At 45.9% G+C, this 19,050-nt stretch overlaps 1 protein-coding gene across 2 annotated transcripts in view; it reads right to left on the reverse strand.

Moving 5' to 3' along the window:
* SNX1 (sorting nexin 1) overlaps positions 1 to 19,050 on the reverse strand; it is a 732,138-nt gene that overhangs the window by 534,427 nt on the left and 178,661 nt on the right. For both annotated transcript variants that reach the window (XM_085643997.1, XM_085643996.1), the window contains exon 4: positions 7,909 to 7,975. In XM_085643997.1, the coding sequence (XP_085500123.1) occupies positions 7,909 to 7,975 (67 nt within the window). The remainder of the gene's footprint in view (positions 1 to 7,908; positions 7,976 to 19,050) is intronic.

Consider the following 19,050-nt stretch of genomic DNA (forward strand, 5'->3'; position numbering starts at 1 on the left):
CTTTGCATCTAAGGCCATTGGCACAGACTGTCTCTTGGCAATTATCAGTCAGGTGGAGCACTCCGTAGAGGTGCCTGCGATTAAGCCGTGTTCTTCTACTAGGGATAAAGCCTGACTGATCTGGGTGAACAACCGTGGGTAAAATTCCCTGTAGTCTGGTAGCTAGAATTTTAGCCAGCACTTTAGCCTCCACAGTGAGCAAGGAGATCGGTCTGTACAATCCACACTCCGCCGGGGGTTTACCCTCGTTAGGTATGATCACTATCATCGCCATTCTTTGGTCAGCTGGTAGGCAACTTATGAAGAGCGCTTCATGATACATTTTTAGCATCGTCTTAGCCACTGTCCCTGCTAATCCTTTGTACAGTTCAACCGGTATGCCATTGGGTCCTTGTGCCTTGCCTGACTGCAACCCTCTAAGTGCCTGTAGCAGCTCCTCCTCAATAAGCTTCCAGAGGTCTTACATTCCTCCCTAGTCAGCTCCCTGAGGCTCAAGGTTTGGAGAAAATCAGCAGTCAGCGTGTCATGGTGGCTCGGGGGGCATAAGGAGCCTCATAGTATGAGGCAAAGGCCTCTGCTATGGCCACATTGGTTGTCCGTGTTTTCCCCAGTACATCCTGTATCTTGAGTACCCAAGACCTCTCCCCATCACAGTTATCCAGCCAGGCTAGCAGTTTGGCTGCCTTCTCTCCAACATTGTAGAGGCAACATTGTTGGTATATCATGTGTGCGTGCTAGGTCTTCTGTCAGGGCTAGTAAATCTTGCTGCCGTAGCATTAATAAGTGTTTATCTCATCTCCTTCTTCTTAGGTTAGCCTCTCCAACTCTAATATCTCTTAATTTCCACACTTTGCTGTTTAGCTTCCTTTCTCTTACCCCCTGTTATTGCCTGAACTTCCCCCTCTTATCACTGACTTGAAGGCCTCCCTGAGGGTCAGTGCCGAGTTCACTGACCCCCGGGTTTCCTCAAAGTACTGGTTTTCGCACCTTATCGTGAATCAGGCTTCCAACCTCGGGGGCATCTGGTAATCCACCTGCCTGCCTACCAACTGGCTCTCCACCGCGACGTGGTCCAAAATTCCGCTTACCGAGTGTGTTGTTGTTAAGAACTGGAATATCTGAGTTTGCAACACCAGTAAGTAATCAATTCTGGAGAAACTGCCATGTGGTGTCGAGAAATAAGTCTGACAACTTCCAGGATTGTGCTCCCTCCACAAATCCACCATACCCATCGCGGATGCACACGGAGACAAGGGGCTTCCTCCCGCTTCTCTACCCCCCAGCTCCTGTTCTATCCATGCTCACATCAAAGACTGCATTCAAATCACCCCTCATCAGTAGTATACCCGGGGGGGAGTTCCAACAACAGACCCCCAAAGTCAGGGAGAGTCACCTCGAGGAGTCGGGGCGTAGACTGAGCAAATGTTAAGATCCGTCCCATCACAGCTCCCATTGAGGGCCACATAATTCCCATTATCGTCTCGCCACACTCTTCTGGAGATGAACGGCAGAGATTTCTTCACCAGAATTCCAACCCCTCGTGAGTCGCCGTGTATCCTGCATTGGCCTTCAACACATATCCCCATTCTGTCCAGGGCCTTGTAATGGTGACCTTGGAGGTGGGTCTCTTGTAGCATTACTATATCTGGGCCATGGTGCCGTGAGTGTTGCAGGACTAGTGTACGTTTGATGGTACTTCCCAGCCCATTATCATTCCACGACCATATTTTCAACCCTCAGGAAATATCATGTGTACCCTTTATCTCCATCACCTACAGTGTACTTGTGGATTATTTGTCAAAAGTCCATATCCTTAACCGATCCTCGGGGGACAGCCAATATGTTGATAGTTCCATCCCACCCCTCGCTACAAATGTATAAGTCATGGTATTGCACAACTCTAATAAATATTAAACTCACCCATAACACACTTAACCACCCCCACGCTGCTACCCTGCTCCGTGGACTTTACACTACCCTCTCCCCCAACCCGCAGAGTGCCTGTCTTTCCAAACAGAACTGCTAGTGACGGAGGTGAGCAGCAACCGCCTGGTTAAAGGCCTGTCGGATTAACAACGCTATTACACTATAAGTTACCCCCATAAACATATGTAAAACCAGCATGTCCCCACTCAAAGTCAGTTTTCCCCTTGCTGGCGATTCCGTGCCTGCACATTTTTCTCCTTCTGCCCACACCCCCCCTCTAAGATCTCATCCGCCTCCAAATAGTACAACAAATCTAACACCCCCAAAGTTTGTCTTATCCCATTTGCTCATGTGCCCATAACAGGTGGATGCAGATCTCTCTGGCTACCCTGTGAGGTGGTCCTTCTCTCGCCAGGCCCTTGGATCGATCTTTCGTCTGATCGCCTGCAGCCTCTTTCCCTAGCAGACTGCAACCTTCCAACTAGTCCCACGCTTCCTCTGGTGTGGCGAAGTGATGCCTCTTGCCCTCCATGATGACCTTTTATTTAGTGGGGTAGAGCATCATGTATTTTAGTTCTTTGGCACGCAGTGCTTTTTTAACTTCATCTCTGTTGTCACTGCACCTGCAGGGTAAAGTCTGGAAAGAAGCAGATCACTGCATTATCCAGACGCAGGTCTCCATGTGCTCGCGCCACCTGTGGAATTGCATCAAGATCTCTGAAGTGCAGTATACGAGAGATTATGGTTCGCGGAGGAGCTCCTGGTCTCGGCAGCGGACCCAGAGCCCTATGGGCCCTCTCCACTGAAAAAAAGTAGAGGGGCGTTTCGGTTTCAACTTATTGAGGATCAAGTCCTCCAGAAACGGGTCAATACTGGGGCCCTCGCGCACCCCCACCACTCTGATGTGGTTACATCTTGGTCTTCCTTCTTGATCCTCCAGCCTGGTAGACATGATCATGCTCTGTTTTGTCAAGGTCAGTACCTGTTCTTCCAGGCAAACCATTTATTTGGGTTTCTGCCAATGGATCCGCACGGCTGCCGTATGGCAGCCATTATTTTGTGCAGGGAAGGTTCCCCATCCTGCTGCTGACCCCCCCACTCCGCCCTCGAGTCATTGATTCCCCTTCATGAGTCAATGTCCAAGCTTCGGGCATCCTCACAGTGTACTTATCCAGGTTATTTTGTTGCAGGGGTCTCTGGGGGGTGGGCCTTCACCATTGCAGAGTCCACAGCTCCCATCTCCTCTCCTAAACTCTCCAGCAGTCTCCGTGCCCAGTATTCAATCAATTGGAGTACAGTTTCTCAGTGGGCACACCTGCAATTCTTTTCCTTCCGATTTGTGATCTCTTACCCTGCGGGCGCAAGCATTCACACATGCCAAGGCTCCGACTCACCCGCACCTCTCAGAGACTAACCAGGGGGGCTAGGCCTCCCCTTCTCCCACCTTGGTCATTATTTGCAGGCTGCCAGTACCGGGAGCTCTCCAACTCCTTCCAGTGAGAATTCCCCATGTTGCAACAGTGGGCCCCTCAAATTCCTCAATTTATTTTTGGGCGTGTCCCTGCCCAATCTTGAGTCACCGCTGAATTAGCTGCAATCTCCTCTCACCCACATGGCTTCCTCACCGCTTCAGCTTGCAGTTCTGGGCCACCGCCGGTTTGCCCGCCTTGTGTCAGACGTGCTACTGGGGCTTATTCAGAGCCCGCTTACGGAATTGCAGACCTTCACTGCAGTCGCTTTCGGGGTCTCGTCAGCTACCTTCTGGTCTCCGACCCACTCTCCGGACCTCCGGACCAGCGCACACCTCCCTACACAGTGTCGTCGGCTCAGTTCCATATTCGACACACAATCTGTTGCTCACTGCCAGTTCCGCCCGCATCACCCGTGCCTGTTCGCATTCCTTGATCAATCACTTTGCTACAAAACCAAAAGGCCGTGGGTGCCATCTTTCTAGGGCCTCCCTCAATGAGAGCACTCTCTTGGGCGGTATAGTCTGCCTCGCTCCTAAGCTTCTAAAGTATTGTCGGGGGTATAATAGCCCCTCTCTCCTGGGACAGGGCTGATTTGTCAGGATATCAGTTCGGATGACCGGGGATTAGCCCCGAGCAGTACTCAGCTCGCTCTGGAGGTAGCCATTTCCTCGGGCTGCAAGCCATGCCCCCTAGACCTGCAAATTCATACAAGTAGCATGGAACTTTAATGAACAGTGGCAGATAATGACAACACTATTTGCTCCCTGTTTACACCTCACCAATTGTTTCAAACTGCCCACCACCAAGAGCAGGAACTTCAAACCTCCACCAAGGCTGACCAATGCCTTCAATAAAGCCATCTACATTAGCTGAAGGAGCAGGTCCCAAATGTACCTAAAGACAAAGGCATAATGGGCCACGGCTTACTTGCACAAAAGGTGCAGGCCCCAGTCTACACACATGTATGACAACATACACAAATGCCATCCCCAAAGGATGTATCCCAAATATTAACTGCTAACTTTGTGAAAATATTCAAATGGATGAACTATGGCTCTATCAAAATATAATGAATAGAGAAATTGCTACAAAACTGAAACGAACCACAAACCATCTGGAGATGCATGAACCCTCTCTATGGCTCGACAATGTGGATTCGGTTCACTCAACTGTCAATTTAGTGAAAAACAAGGGGGTCCCCTTTTAGATACCAACCTTTCCTTAGTGCTACACATTTTACTGCCTAAGCATCCCTCAATGATTCTACTACAATACTGCACTTGAAAGCTCTGTGTTTGTGCCAGATATGTTAGGGGTCATGCATAGGATGAACTTATTCCAGCAACCATTAATGATAGTCATTACACATTGCCAGAAATTTCAAGCATGAGGAGTTATTATGCATGCAATAACTCATTCACCTTAACATAACATGACATGACTCTTTACAGGTACCAGTGTTAACCCCCACAAACCTAGCCTGGGCCATTCACAGCTTTAGAAAACTTGCAACATCATAATCTTTGACTTGTACATGTCATGGCATTAACGTTCACCAGGACTTTGCACTCCTGCTAGTTATGCTTTTCAAAAGTGACACAGCATAGCAGTTCAAAAGTAAACCAGGCAAAAATATCTCCATGAAGGAAGCAATGCTCCAACCAAGAGAATCTTAGACAATGGAAGTGGAGCACAAAAAAAACAGAAACACAGTGGTACTGCAAGTCTCCCCTCACACTACACAGATAAGCGCCACAGGGAGCGTAACAAAGGGTAGAAAACAGTACCTCTAAAGGTAGGTATAGAACATGACTGTGAGGCCAAGGAAAGTCTTTCAAGTGCTTGTGTAACCCTTTCGGGTCAAGTAAAAGAGGCCTGGTCATTTACAAACAGGCCACAATTCCAAACTTTCAAAGATGACACATTGGCACCATGATCCAAGCAAAACTTGTGCTAGGAATTACATGAGGCTCTCCTTTAAATAAACACACTTGACTCCAAAGTAGCTATGTATAGCTACAGCCCCTTGCCTGGCAAGAGAAGTAAGGTAAGATGAATGAGAACACTGCTGCTTCTGGTCTCAGTACAGCTCTGAGGCATGGTTCCTCCCTCCATTCACTCAGAGTCATAGCTAAGTTGATATGGCTATCTGGTTGAGAGCACTGTGGTGTATACAGGACATTCAAGCAGTACTTTCAAGGCCCAAAATCAGGCATTGGTGTATTTCCCTGCAATGCCATGTAAGGCCAGGAATCCTGCCTTATAGCATTACACATCTAGCCGGTTTAACCATTCTAGGTGGCTCACCAGAGTAAACCCAAAGACTTTAGAGAACCCAGACTGTCTTTTACAAGAAACCTGATCGAAGTTAATCTGTTGTCAATCCTAGCAGCAAATTAAACAAATTAATTGTGCAAGCCACATCAGAGATAAACGAGGCTGCCTGTGGTTTTAGAAATACCTCAAAGCTTGGCTTTTAATCCGCTAGATTAAAATGTATAGATAGCGTAAACCAAACTCAGTATACTATCCCTGACAATAAAAGTTTACATCACGTGCACACACTCACCAAACAATACCACATCATAAGCTATCACTACCACCACCACCACAACCACCACAACCGCACCGTGCAATAACAAATGAACCAATCAAACATTAATTAAAGAAACAACAATTCGGTACAAAACTCAACAGGGTACCAGACAACTCAACATTTACACAAACTGCATACAAACATCACCCGCAAGATATTGCCACCACCAATTACAAATTTAACCTTATATTTCACATCAAACTACACTATATAATCCTACCACACCATAGAAAACACGCACAACAATACCAGACCACAAATGCACCAGGCCACAGTGTACTTACCGTGACGACCCAAAGCACAAGGCAAACACCACCTGGAACTTTTGCATTGGAACAGACTACATCCTTAACATCATATAACTGTATTCTACAAACACTACACCATGTGTGACCATATTACACGACTCCCAAAACGTTACAAACTCCCGTATACAACATTATGCTAAATATAACATAACAATGCCTTACTGCAATATACTAACCATAACACACAGCATTCCACAACTTTACCAATGCGAAATCGAGGAACACGTTTACAAACAAGCATCCAAAATGCATACCATTACATTTCATAGTGTCCTCCAATAAAAATGGCATACTACACTTCAAAGAAGCCACAATACATAACATGCAAACTACAATACCTTCCCACACTATATCCGCTGTAACACACAAACCGTTTCTAAAATTATCACACTTCACTGATTAAGTCATCTACAAACTAGCTGCCACCACCTTCATAACACTTTGCCAGATACCATAATTCCCAACAAAGAGTACCATACATCTCTATATAAATCAATCAGTATTTGTATGGCGCGCTATTCACCCAGAGGTGTATCCAGGCGCTGCATGGGGTGGAGCTACTCGAACAGCCAGGTCTTGAGGTCACTCCTGAATTAGGCGAGGAAGGTAGAGGTTCGGTGGTGGATCGGAAGGTCGTTTCAGGCCTCAGTATCGAGGTGGAGAAGGAGCGTCCTCCAGGTCGAGTACAATGGATGTGGGGGGCGGTGGGCCAGCGATGTAGTCCGCAGGTGTCTAGTGCGCTGGAAGGTCTGACGGTTGTTCAGGCATTCTGGTCCTGATTTGTGGAGGGCTTTGTTGGCTCATGTGAGCACCTTGAAGTGGCATCTCATCACGAAGGGGTGCCGATGCAGGCTACAGAAGTGGGGGGTGATGTGGGATCGTCTGGGCTGGTCCAGGATGATTCTTACTGCTTCGTTCTGTTTGGAGGCACTTTAGGAGGAGAAGGGTTGTGGTGGTTCGGGCGTAGATGGTGCTCCCGTTGTCAAGTCGACTGGTGTTGAGGGCTTGTGTGATGGTTCTTCTGGTGTCGGTTGGGAGCCATCCGAAGACTTTACAGAGCGTTCTGAGGGTGTTGGAAGCAGGTGGAGGCGACCAAGTTAACCTGTAGTCTCATTGATAGCTCACTGTCCAGGATGATACAGAGGTTAAAAGCATGGGTGGTGGGTCAGTGGGCCACTAGGAGTCATCCCACGGTGAGGGGGGTCTTCTGAAGAGTAGAACTTCAATTTTGTCGGTGTTGAGTTTGAGGCTGTTGGCACTCATTGGCACTAGGCAGAACATTGTGCGCCAGCACTGGGATAGGGCAGGAATACTCCGTATTGCGATAAATACAGTGCATTCCTGCCCTTTACCTGTAACACAGCACGGTGACTTGCTGTGCTGTGTTACATTTTAATAAATATGGCCCTAGATGTATAATATTTGCTTCCATTAAAACCACTTTACAAACAACCCGCGCCACCCCTCCCCCCTTCTCCACCCCAACAGCCACCATGCTGGTATCAATGCGGTCCTCGGTCATAAAACAGACCAAACTTTGTGGCCCCTGGGAACATTTTTGCTAGTACCCATGCTTTAGGTAGTAGACCAATCGGGCTCAGCTCACCAATTTTTTCAGGGTCTTTCACATAGACATGAAGTTCAAACTGGTCCTCCAGTTCCTCATCTTCTAGCTGAAAGCAAAATAACAAAAACGTTAAAACAGTGGAGACTAATTTCATGGCCACAACAGCTACAGGTTAATTAGCCTGTAAAAACAAAAAAACAAAAAAAAGATCTGTAAAAATGTACCCACTTTTTTTTCCAGGCAGACTTCACAAAATCAAGCTTAAAGCAGACCCTTGTTGCACCATATCACATCACGTTAGTAATAGAAAGATTTTTTTTTTTTTTTATCAGTTTCATAAGTGCATATACTCAGTTTACATTGCAAGAGTGTTAATTCAAGTCATTCTAAATAATTGTGCTAGTTCCGTCATGTATACAATCCGTTGACAAACAGGTCAAAATTGTATAATTTAATACAGGAAATGCACACTAAGTATATAATACAGTATTGTACTAAATTGCAAGTCACCATGCATTCAAAAAACAGAAAAGAACATGAATCCTCTCATAGGTCCGCTAAAAGTAGGTCTATCACGGGGGTTAATAAAATACTCCGAAAATAACTTATCACCTTCACTGAGTAACTAAATGGGAAGGGTCAAGATATTTTTTGGCTTGCTATGGAGGAGTCTATCGTAGACTGCATGCATGCAACAACATCTTATGCCGTTGTTCGCTCCAGCGCATACTAAGTTTATCTTCTCCTACTTATCCTCAAAGCGGTAGTCAAAATGTAACTTGCTGAGATTCATATGGAGTACTTACAGGTAATTTTAGAGAACAGTTTCATGTTTTCTCAGGCCAGAAGACCTCAGATGGAGAACGGACTTTGCGTACTTTATTTTTATCCACAACTGAATTCTAGGGGCTTTTTCACAACCTCTATCGCTGTCTCAGTGCACTCTTTTAGCAACATACCAATTACTTCACAACTTCAGTACTGACCTTTGGGAAAAATTCCAACTACTTACAAATATCCATTACCGAGAGGTCAATTCTTCCTCGTCACAGTTTTACCAATAGTGAAGTGAATGCAACATTTCACTAAAGACATGTCTTTCCTATATTATAAAGCACCATTGCAAAACTGACTGAAAAACAGGGAATTTCTATTTTTTAAACAGGCCTGAAACTCGACCAGATGCTACCAAATCACGTTTAGATATCTAAATGTTACACTAGAGACACCAATTTTGCAACCCTGCATGGTTGGTTACAGATGGGCTACAATGAGGGAAAATTAGCATTTGATTTATGAAGATTACTGGTATTTAAATGGGAAAGAACCACTAATTTCTTTTTAGTTGTCATGTTCATTACCACATTCTTTACTAATTTAGAATATACCAAAACAGTACTGTAATCTGAGCCATGTTACTGATAGTATAAAAAAATCTCATAATCTACTCTGACCATTATTCAGCACTCTGTTGCTTCCTGGCAAGCTACGTACTACAAATACTTTAAATATATGCATGCACAGTCGACGTTTCCAACATCTAAAACACAAAATAAATGAATGGATGGGATGTGTTTATGACAATCAAGGCTTTATTCTGGTTGCTTTCCTGAAAACTCATACAATTTATGTTTTGCTACATTTTTCACCGAACTGTTTCATTCACAGAGCCACCTTTCTGCAGACAAGAGGCACCCGTTTCAGTGCACACAAATTCTAAACCCTAATCGGTGGCAAACAGTGTGAAATATACAGGTAACAAAATATTGGCTATTGACAAACCAAAACCATATGATGGCTGATGAAAGTGGAGGAAAGGCCAAAGAAGGTGAATTGGCAGTACCCTCAAAGGAGAAAGAACCCCCAGAGTTTGGGCTAGGAAGGCTGGTATGCGACAGGTAGAGGAGCCTTGCACAGGCCTCAAATACCGAAGAGGCTTCACTAATGACCAACAGTATCCAATAGCATAGCGATAGAAAATGAAAATTACAATAATAATTTACAGCTGCATAGATAAGGAGTCAGAGTGTTGAATCAAACGTCACCGAGAAATCTAATAAAATCAAGGCAGCGCTATGGCATTGATACAGATACTTTTTTAATCAGTTCAGAGACTTCAAGCACTGCAGTTTCAGTGCTAGGTTTCAGATGAAATCCAGACTCCGAGGGAATGAATGAATGAATTTATTATGTGATTAATTAAAACCATTACAATTTACAAAATACAAATACAAAAAACATAGCACAAAGTGCAAGTCATATTAAAAATAAAAGTTAAAAGCTCCTAGTGTTTAGACCGAAGCCGGTGAGGAGATATGCAAACACCCAGAACAATCTTGATAATTAAAATCTAAGTCAGAATTGATGCTCGATGCTGCCCAATGGTGGGATCGCTGTTCGGGGATGAAGCGAGCCACAGAGAAGGTGTTCATGTCGTCATGGGGCTCATCAGGATGCTAGTCGATTTCTGCCTCCTGTGTCAACTTCTCTTTCAAAAGTGTGCATGTATGGTGTGCAAATTTACCAAAATTTGCCATGCTCTTCACAATATCCAAAGTATAGCGCTGACAAACGGCCTCCTTTGCTGTGCGACGGCCCAGATGGAGAAGTGTTGGTCTAAGAAAGATTCAGCAGGCTTGCCGCAAGGCTGGGCAGCATAAAAATGTGTGTTCCAGGGACTAACTTTAATAGTTACATAGGAGGCACTCTGTGATATCAGACAGTGCTTTACAAGATGGATATAATTCTTTTAAGGGAAGCAGAAGTAGTCTTGCATCTGAGATCCGGTTTAGGGCTTGTCTGCCCACGGCCTGCGTAAGATGGGGCTTCTGAGTTTGTAGAATTTGTGGGAGACAAAGTTTCATGAAAGTCTCTGGCTCCCAAGGTTTCCATATCCAAGATGCGAAAACAGGAGCGTAATTGCCTTTTTATTGATGATTTGATGGTTGCATAGTTGATTAAGATTGGATCCCAGTTCTTGAATGCCAATTGTAGCAGTTCTTTTGCTGTGGAAAGACTGGCAGACCAAGGATTACTTGGTTTTGGAAAGATGGATGAGGGCCTTCATGGAATTCTCATGAGCCACAGTTGCCAGGTAAAGATATTTTGTCAAGGCGGGTCAGCCCTTCTAATTTTTGTTGGATGAGGGCGAATTTGAGGCGGATCAAGATGTTTCTTGTGCAAGAGGGCAAGCGAAATATTATTTTGCACCCTGCTCAATGTATTTTTTCCAGTTCCTGTGAGAGCATTCCCGGAAATGCCTCTTGCGCATAATTGAGTGACTGTAGTAATTTGGCCCACAATAACCTTTGAATTGCCGTGGTTGTTGGGCTATCTCAAGTGGCATATAATTTTCAGAGGGCGTGTGTGACCATCTTCACTTTCAGCCGCATTTCTTGTAGATGGAGCAATGGGCGGCCAGTCTCACTTAGCCAAGCAGCAAGGTAATTATAACTTTGTACAGAGACCATGGACAAGAGACCGAGGCGCCACTTAGTAAGTTTTTTCTTTGGGTGGCAGCAAGAGATCACAATTTTGGACTTACTTGCATTAGCTACCAGTTCATTCTTGATGTATTCAGACAGGGCGGTGAGGGTTTTTTGGAGGCCTGTTTTAGAGTGATCCAAAAGAACAAGGTGGTTGGCACACTGCATCAGGTGGATTTTTGTGTTTCCAATTTTTGGAGTAGCGAGAGAGGCTCCGTACGGTGCTTAACCCAAGTCGGCAGTGTACAAATTAAATAGAAGTGGTGTCAGGACGCATCCCTGCTTTAGCCCCCAGTCGTTGACAATTTTTTCCATAGCGGACTCCCTGGAGAGTTTAATGCTTGTCCAGGTTCACGAGTACAGAGATCTAATGGCTCATAGTAATTTTGGGCAGATGTTCCACCGTGACAGTTTCTGCCAAAGGATGCCGCGGAGTACCCCACTGAAAGCTGCTGAGTAGTCATTGAAGCAGGCGAAGAGCGTCGGGCTACTGCTTGTTGGGCTAAGTATGACAGAACTGTAATATTGTCCACAGTTGAGCCATCTGGTCTTAACCCCGTCTGGTAGGATGGCAGCAGGCCTTCAGTATATACCCAGTCTGCTAGTTTCTGCAAGAGTGTACTTGCGTAAGCCTATCCCTCGATGTCGAACAGGGCGATCTGGGAATAGTTCTTTGGACCGGTACTTGACCCTTTTTTGAAAATTGGTTGAAAAAGTGAGCCCCTCCAGGAGTCCGAAACGTCCTCCAGAAACCTGCATTCTGCATATAGCAGTGAAAGGTTTGAAGACCAGAAAAGTTGTGCTCCCTGAAAAAGGAGACAGGCAGGCCATTGGGGCCAAGGGCTCCATTTTGCCAGATCCTTTTTAAGACGGTGCGGAGCCTCGCTTGGAACTGTAGATACCGCCAGTGGCCCGGCAGGCTCAGCTCTGATGTTTTCCGACTTGCTCGGTGAGGTGTGTCCATTTGGAAAAATGGATTTCTGAACATCGGTATACAGAGACTTCATATGAGCTACCCAGGTCTCTGCGAAGACAAAGTTCCCTCTGCTGGAGAACCCATGAATTAAATTGTTTAACTATTGCCAAAATTGTTGGGTCTTGCAACTCGAAGATCTTGAACCATTTCGCCTTGGTAGCTTCCCGTTTTAGTTTCCAGACGAGATGCATGCGAGTCTTTGCTGCCGACTTCAGCTGCTTTTTGGTGGCTTCCGTTCCTATTTTTAGGTCTCGCCTGACCCAGCGCATGCGCGGGTCTGGCGGGACTTATTGAGAGGGCTCCAAAAAGTGCTACCAGGCCAGCCTAGAGCTACAGTGCACGTGCGCGGGCGAGCGTGCCGCGCTTGACCGCAATTACTTTCGCTTTGCATAGCCAATAGGTCTCGCTTTTGGGACCTTATAAGTATTTAGTTATGCAACTGTTGCATGGCTAAACACTTATAAGGTCCCAAAGGCGAGACCTATTGGCTATGCCAATGCTTGTTTTGTATGCCCTTTGTTTTAGTTTTAATTGCTGTGCACTTTGCTTGATCACTGGAGCTCGGCCTAAGGTGGGGGTTATCATGCTTGTCTTGCTGTCAGTGCTGCTCCCTCGGAGCAGCGTGCCCAATTTGTGTGCAAGTTTTTCCCATTCGCCTATAATGGCCCGCTTATGGAGCCCAGACGGACAGAGAACAGGATGACGCGGAGGAATAAATGAACAAAGCCAAAGCTCCTGCAAGGAAAAACAAAATTAATCCCTACATATGGCTACTCAGTCCCTTAAAAATCTTCTCTCTTATTTATAACTCGCATACCAACTCCAACTGGGCTTACGCAGACCTGCGTTAGGTAACGAGCGGGAGAGTGCCAACTTAGAAATCCTATCAACATCTCTAGCCCCCCTCCAGGACCAATGACGTGAAACAAGCCTTCATTTCACAGTCCAGAGGCCTATGGAAATACCAGGAGGCCGCACAGGTAGAACCGTGAGTTTTATCGTCCACATGTTTCCACTGGTTAGGGTACGCTTAAGGGTGCGTATACCACCGTGGAAAGTTTTCGGTCCTGATGAATGCTTAGCACAATTGCTCTGATAAGCAGAAACATGTCGACCACTTTTCACTTGTTTTTCTAAATCGGACGGGTCTGGTCAACCTAACTAGCCATCCAATCGTCCGTCACACCTGTTTTTAATGGTCGCTGGTTTTCCACCATTAAAATTATTTTTGGATAAAACCAGCCACGTTTTAAATTTGCACCACCTTTTGAACTCACATCCCTTCACAAAAAACCTGCTCCGCTGTAATTCAGGCGTCGTAGCACACCAGGGAGGCACTCTGGCGGAAACCCAATGATGAAGCAGGTCACCAGCTAGGTTGGTGAGTGAGGGTTCTTTTAAACAAATTGGTTTTTCCTTGTGCTGTTCTATTCCTTAGGAATTTTTCAGTCATTCTTTTGCTATTTTCAAGTCTAAATTAAGATAAAAATACACTCTTATTTTATAAACTAGTGTCTGATTTCTCAAGTCGTGGCATTAACTTATCGTCCATGTTGGTACTCTGAAATGCTTAACACATGTTCTTCTAGTAAAACCGGATTGCTCATTGCCACTCTACCAGGACTGACCTAAGGATTTATCAGTGTGAATCCAAGGACCATCTTTGGGGTATAGTGATAGCATTACATGGTGCGGGCTAACCTCACACCACAAAATACGCCACTTTCCTACACTTGTGTTACAGCGGTGGGAATCCTGAACCTGTGTTTCGTAGTACCACGTGGTCATAAGTGATTTTGGGCAAGAAATCCACTTAATTAGCATAAAAAAATTCCGATTTGTTTTACTTTTCTAAATGGATTGTTAGGGCCCTGTGTAGAATCCCATTCAAACAGAATATTTAAAAAGGCTTAGGTGAGTTAGGAAACTGTTAAAAGTTTTCCTAAATTTAAAAAAAAGTTCCCAACTACTAAGTAAAAGTTAGGCACAACGGAGGCTGGTCAGAATGTCGAACTGACAGTCATCCCAGCCTAAGGATCATGGATCAAAGGGTGTTGTGCAAAGAAAGAGGCATTAACTACACAATGACAGCTAAAAAAAGAGGAATTTGAAAAGCTCTTCAGCTCTTCAGCACTCCATGGACAGGGACCTAAATATTTCTTGAAAAAACTGGAATGGTATATTCCCTCGCGACTCTTAAGGTCCAGCAGCCAAAAGCTTCTCCTAGTGCCTAAAATCAAAAAAGCAAAGATAGGGGGCCGTGCCTTTTCCTACCTGGCTCCGAAACATTGGAATGCATTGCCTCTAGAACTGCGCTCCTGCCTCTCGTTAACTATGTTTAAGAATCATTTAAAAACCTGGCTATTCAACTGATACATTTCGCTGTAGAAGCCCGCCGCCCAGGCGCCTAGAGATCCCCTTGGGGATGATTCATACGCCATATAAATAAAAAATAATAATAAATAATAAAAATTTCTCAGAGGAAGACCCTGGAAACGGTGAGGATGAAGCCCTAGCCCAAACTGATAACTATGGGGAAGGAGATGAAGACCATAACTCTATACCTTTTCCCAGACCCCGGTCATCAGTGGGAAGTGACAGGAGTAAGGTGGTAGGAACCCTTAAAGAGGAGTTTGACTGACTCTCCCTGGAGGAGAAAAAGCTTGAACTTGAGGTAAGGAGGCAAGCTCTCGAGGAAAAAAGGGTTACGTTGGGACTTGGGCCCAAAGGTGGTGGTTGCAACAATAGTACAAAGGAATAGGAGGAATCCTATGGCCCTAAGATCTACAAAGGACTTGTCGCTAAGTTTAGTAATGGTGATTATATTGACAAACGGTTTGGGGCTTTGAGAGGGCCTGCAAAATGAGGAGGATAGTACACAAGCACTGGGGCTCTCTACTTTGGGAGTTATTCTCAGTGAAGGGCAGAGACAGAGTGAGAAGTCTATCAGCATCTGAAGGAGACAATAACAGAAGGATTTGGACTCACTACTGAGGAATACAGATTGAAGTTTAGGGACACCCATAAAGGTCAAAACTAGAAATGGGTGGACTTTGTGGGCTCTTCAGTCAAAGCACTAGGATACTGGACAAAAGGCAATGAGGTAGACACTTATAATGAGCTGTAAAATTTCATTATGAAGGAGCACATTTTAACTAATTGTACCCCGGAAAAATTGCATTATTATTTGGTTGATTCCAAGTTGTCTTCTCCAAGAGTGCTGGGGAGCGAGGGTCAGACAGTGCCAGGGGGCCCAGGAAGGACCCATGGTAGGAGTGACATCAAGAATGGTTCACAAACTTCACAGCAGGGGAAGGAGGTAACAAATAAGACAACAAGCATTGGCATAGCTAATAGGTCTCGCCTTTGGGACCTTATAAGTGTTTAGTCAGAGCTATTGACTTTGCTCACTGCTGTACAGTGTGTTTGAATATACACAAGTCTGGTATACTATGTGAGTGCTTGGCCATCACACATGTGAAGCTGTAGTCGGCATCCAGGATTGCCAGTACGTTTATGGCACATATGTGTTTTCAGTTCTTTTAAAAGTATCCTGTATCTTCAGGTGGTATTAATGGGACATGCATGATCTGAAGGCTGGTAAGCTGGCAACAGCAAAGACAACGTTCTTATTGTTGACATGTTCTTAACTTAGCAATTGTGAGGCGCTGTGGTGCAATGGACTGGATTGCATCCAACAAATGCATCCGGAATCTGGGAAGTACACTGTGCGACACCCCAACTAATTTGGCATTTGTGCTCTGGACGGAGATCAATGCTAGTAGATTCAGTACAGCAAGTGACCTCGTAGGAAGCAAACACAGCACTTCAGAATACAACCTGTGCACGCGTGTTACACAAAGAACCCTCCTACCTTCCGCGTGCATCAGCTGGGCTCCATGAACCTCTGCTGGGATGATGAGCAGTTTCTCCTCTGCAGCTTAACGGCGGCAAACATCGATCTACTGTAATCAGACCGAGGGTGCTCTGCCCTCCTCCTCCACCCCATTCAGCCACTCTCTCTTCCCTTGTTTACTTAGCTTACCCTTCATCCCATCTTCCTTTCAGTAGAAAAGCCACACACAAACACAAGCCTCTTCACTGGACGCCTTTTTTATGTGGTTTCGACTCCTTATAAAAACTTCCTTTTGTGACGGCATCTGGTGCTCCGGAACATATTTCCCTGCCGAGTGCAAATTCGCTCCAGACTTTCTGGCATGATGTCAGCGCTGCGGTCACGTGAACAGAGCCGTGGCCCTCTCCGGGGAAAGGGGGATTGTGCTAAGTGGAGCCGGAAGGAAGGCCATGCATGTGCCCCACGCCTCCTGCCCATGCAGCCTCAGAAATCAACAGTGGCAGGAGAAGGGACAGATCAAGTCAGAATGCGGTGGGGAAGCTAGCAAGGGTCTTAATGCATGCGATAAGCCCGCGACTGGTGCACGAGAGCGCGCGTGCGCTAAAAGGAATTTTAAAGAAGCGTGCGCGCGCCTCGCGCTGAAAGTTTAAAAAACAAGGTTTTTTAAAAACGTAATAAAGAAGCCCGCGAGTGGCGCGCGCGTGCTTGGGAGAGCGAGCAGCCAATCTGTTTTCAATTATCACGCACGCGTCTGGGCACGATAATTGAAAACAGATGCCGCTGCTGCGCGTAACCGCAGGCAATAGGCCATGGGCGGTTACATTTGTTTGGAAAGGCAGGACATACGCCTGCCTTTACCCAATTGCGTATTGTCTTTCTTAGAAAGACGCACGCAAAGGCCAATAGATTTTGAAGCCCCTTACAAAAGTCTCGCAGCGCATGCGCGCTAGCTCAGGCGAGACCTAAAAAGGAGTTCTCTAAAGCCCAACAAAATCCTTCTAAGGAGGGTGGGCCCTAAAACTTCTCCCAGTCCAAAGGCAAGGGGTACCAGGATAGAAGCTGGGATCCAGCAAAGGCTACTGGGTTATGACACGACTATCATCAGACAGGTCATAAGACGGGAGATGCAGCATGCTCCAAAAAGTCCCCCAGTGGTGGACAACCCAAAGAGTTGTCTAGGATAGGAGTGGGGGTAAAAGTGTACTCTGGAGAGGTCAGAGGACTCAGAGAGGCTACTTTAGTTTTCCTGGGTGTGGTGGATATTGAAGCCCTAGCTATCTTGCCTCTAAGCCTGGAGAAGAATAAACAAGGCTAAAAACAATGGGACTGAGATAGAGACTCTGAGGGATACAGGTGCCAGTGTCACTATGGTGGCGGCAAGACTGGTTTCCCCAGACCAAAAGTTACCTGGTGTCATTCACCAGGTTACCAACGCTGACAAAGATTAAGCTCCATCCAATGGCCTTTGTAAGCTTAGAAGGGGGAGGGCCCAAAGAAGGTGGTTGTGGCCCTGTCATCCCAGTGAAGTGTCTGTAAGGAAATGATTTTGAGACTTCTACATAGGCAGAGATGGAGAGAAAGGCTCATGCAGAAATGCTGGGTCTCCCAGAGTGGGTGTATGTTACTACTATAGCACAGGCAGCACATCAGGGAAGTTTTGGGAACTTGGATCCTGAAACAGTGGACCAAATTACCCAAAGAAAGAGAAAGGGCAAGAAGTCTGCTAAAGTAGGTTCTAAGAGATCACAGGACCAGGGGATGAGTACTCCTGAGAGAGATGCCCTAATGCCTGAAGAGAGAACTTCAGCTGATAGAGTCTGGCCTGACCTCACAGTACTCTTAAGTGCAGGCGGACCCTCAAGAGAAGCTATGCCAAAGGCAAAAGCAGTGCCCTACTCTTCAAGGCCTTAGGTAGCAGGCTGCAAGGCAAGAAGAGAGAAATGTAAGCGGTACGCACAGGGTCTACTGGGAGGACAGGCTTCTGTACAAAAGAGGCCACGGACCTCAAACTAGGGCAGCCAGGAGTGTGGTGGTCCCCCAAATGTACAGAGAGTTCATCCTTCCCTTGGTCCAGGACATTCCCCTATCTGGACATCTGGGGCAAACCAAAACCTGGGACCGGTTGGTTACCCATTTTTACTGGCCCCAGATGTCTGAAAAAGTGAAGGAGTTTTGTTGTTCCTGTGTGACTTGTCAAGCCAGTGGCTAGGCAGGCACCCAACCAAAGGCTCCCTTAAATCTATATCAAGTAGCTGTTCCTCCTTTTGAGACGGTAGGGATTGACATGGTTGGTCCCACTGACCCTCAAACTGCATCTGGGAATAGATTTATCCTAGTGGTAGTGGACCATGCCACTAGATACCCAGAGGCAACTCTCCTCAGGACTGCAACTGCTACAGCAGTAGCAAAGACCCTCCTTGGCACCGTCACCAGGGTTGAGTTTCCTAAATAGGTAGTCTCTGAAAGAGAAAATAACTTCATATTTGCAAACCTAAAGGCTATGTGGGATGAATGTAGTGTGAGTTATAAGTTCACTACCAGTATCACCCTCAGACAAATGTTTTGTTGAGAGGTTCAACAAAACCATGAAAGGAATAACTATGGGCCTCCCTTGAAATACTCAAAAGGAGAAGGATGTCCTCTTACCTTGCCTACTGTTTGCCTACAGAGGTGCCACAAAAAGGGGTTGGATTCAGCCCACTTGAACTTTTGTTTAGCCATCCTGTGAGGGTCCCCTGAGTCTTGTAAGGAGAGACCTCTCAAAGAACCCAATCTGTTCATGTTTGGCAGAGTATATGAAAAGCGCAAACAAGAACCTAGAGGCCAGCCAGGAGTTGGCCTCTAGGTTCTTGGTGGTCACCCAC

This window comes from Triturus cristatus, chromosome 3_1 (genome assembly GCF_964204655.1).
Source record: "Triturus cristatus chromosome 3_1, aTriCri1.1, whole genome shotgun sequence".
NCBI lineage: Eukaryota > Metazoa > Chordata > Amphibia > Caudata > Salamandridae > Triturus > Triturus cristatus.